Raw genomic sequence first — 2,346 nt, forward strand, 5'->3', positions numbered from 1 at the left:
TATATATATATATGTATATATATATATATATATATACGTATACATATATATACATATATTTACACATATATGAGGAGAGCATCACAAGGGGAAACAGCAAGATGACTGAAATCAACACGAACAAATTAGTATGCAAATACAATTATCTGTGCATTTCTTGCTGGAGGCATTAATAAGAGTAATGCTTCTATATAATATATATATATATATATATATTTCTATGTATTTATTTCAACATTACAATAAAGCCTATATAGCACGGCGTGCTTCACTAATGCTATTAATATCTTTATATATTTACGTAATATTTGAAAGAAATAAACATTCAATTACGAGTAGTCGCTCTGCAGCAGCATTTGTTAGTAAGGTTTATACCAAGTTGATGGTGCTTCGTTCTGTTCTTTCTGCATCACTACGAGCATTTGAATTCTCTTTTTTTTGTTTAATGTTTTCTGCTTCTTCTTCTGCTTCTGCTTCTTCTTCTTCATCTTCTTCTTCGGCTTTATCTCCCACTGTGCCGCCAGTTGTAGCGCTGGCGGTGCTGCAAGCAGAAGCTTCCCCTTCTCCTTCTTGTTGCTGCTGCTGCTGCTGGTGCAGCAACTCCTTTTCTGCAGCAAGTAGAGTATGGGCGCGATGTTTGAATGCGTACGGCTGATCCTCAGGTGCATGCAGAGCTCTGCAGCAGAGGCGTTGAAAGCCCCTTAATACGCATACACCCCAGAGGGGTTTATTTCCCTCTCCTTCTCTTGCCTGCTGTCTGTTCGTTGAGATGTCTGCTGCTCCACAGCAATCAGCAGCAGCACCAGGTGCTGCTGCTGCAGCACAAGAACTAGACGAGGCACAGCGGCCCTTCAACAAATCCTTGCATGCGCGGATAACGTCAGCGTCGCTGCGGAGACCCTCAACGACAGAAACTCCCTGACACAGACAGAGAGCAGCACGAACAGCAACAGCAAATAATCTGGCTGCTGCTTTGCAGCACTAGTTTTAGTCGCGTACGGTTTAAGACGCATCACAAACAACAGCAGCAAATAATACTGCTGTTCTACGAAAATAGACGTAGGAGTCAGTGCAAGTTTACAATTCATTCAGAAACTCAGTAAATGCTGTAACTTAAGAAAATATATTCAGTGAAGCATCCCCAACTGAAATACAAATAGCAGAGACCTAAGCGCTCTTCAGTAAGCATGCAGTGAAATTGTTGTTAAATGCATTGGGGTGTATCTGCATTCTTTTGCTTTAAAAACAAAATATTTCAACTTACGTCGAATACAGAGTTGTTTCTGTGCTGAAAAGAATCTGCAAGAAAGAAATCTGGGGCATAATGAATGTTGTTAGCTTCGTCAGGCCCTTGTGTATTTTCTTCTTCTTCGCTGTCATTCTTATCATTATCATTAGTTCCATCATGACTGTTAGTATTATCTGGAGCCTTTCTTTTGAGAGATCGCCCTGGAGCTGCTGTATATTCGTCAGGCTTCCACTTCATTTGAGGTGTACGCATGATTGCTGCAAGCTGAACAAATTGCGTATTCGGTACAGCAAACCCCGGCCCTTTATTTATCTTTTCTAGAGCTAGTAGCATTGCTACTTGCGCGTCTTCTTGTGGATCATGCCCATGTATTCTTTTCATCTCCTTGTTTAAATAAACTTGCGCAAGACGCTTCAGAGAATAATTCAGACCCAACCGAGGATGCGGATACAGCACAGAGGTGTCGATACACCGCGAATGCACGAGTTTTAGAGCATGTAAGTCGTATTCAAGAGAATGCCCCACAAGAACAAACCCTGAAGGAAGCAGCTTTCTCATTCTTTTATGCACGTCCTTCAGAGTTAACTTCGCTTGCTGCAGCTTCGCCTCTGTTAGCCCCGAGTATCGAGTTAAGTAATCTAAGACAGGAGATGAAGGCTTCACCAGTTCGTCCATCACTACATGCAAATCGCTGTCTACGATGCAGACGCGACCCAACTCTTTTCCTTCTTTTGTCTCTACCATTTCGCAGTCTAAACCGAACATCAAACTCAGCTTCGGCTGCATATACACCCAGCAGCGCACACACTACTAGTCTGTTTGTTTCCATTATTATTACATTATTATTATTACTACTATTATCCTATTGTTCTTCACCTCTACACATACCTAAGTGCGTACACACACACGATGCAGACTCTCAACGAAGAAAAAACCTACTTCTTCAGCCTTGCTTTCATCGTCTTCTAAACAAATATACGCCGAGCTATTCTTCCTCCTGCCACCATCTGCAAGGAAGAAAAAGGAGACAGAAAAACAAACACAGCAAGCTCAAACCCGTGCATCCTGCATGCAGTAGAAAGGGCAATTATTAGTTC

At 41.8% G+C, this 2,346-nt stretch overlaps 1 protein-coding gene across 1 annotated transcript; it reads right to left on the minus strand.

Moving 5' to 3' along the window:
* Positions 1 to 81: 81 nt before the first annotated feature.
* EAH_00065910 (exonuclease domain-containing protein, putative) lies at positions 82 to 2,014 on the minus strand (the record flags this gene model as incomplete). The annotated part of the gene is made up of 3 exons (XM_013392782.1): positions 82 to 105; positions 376 to 918; positions 1,265 to 2,014. 3 exons carry the CDS (start codon positions 2,012 to 2,014, stop codon positions 82 to 84), a joined length of 1,317 nt encoding a protein of 438 aa, XP_013248236.1.
* Positions 2,015 to 2,346: the final 332 nt, after the last annotated feature.

The sequence above is a fragment of the Eimeria acervulina genome, genomic scaffold, assembly GCF_000499425.1.
Source record: "Eimeria acervulina Houghton genomic scaffold, Eah_scaff2307, whole genome shotgun sequence".
NCBI classification, from domain to species: Eukaryota; Apicomplexa; class Conoidasida; order Eucoccidiorida; family Eimeriidae; genus Eimeria; species Eimeria acervulina.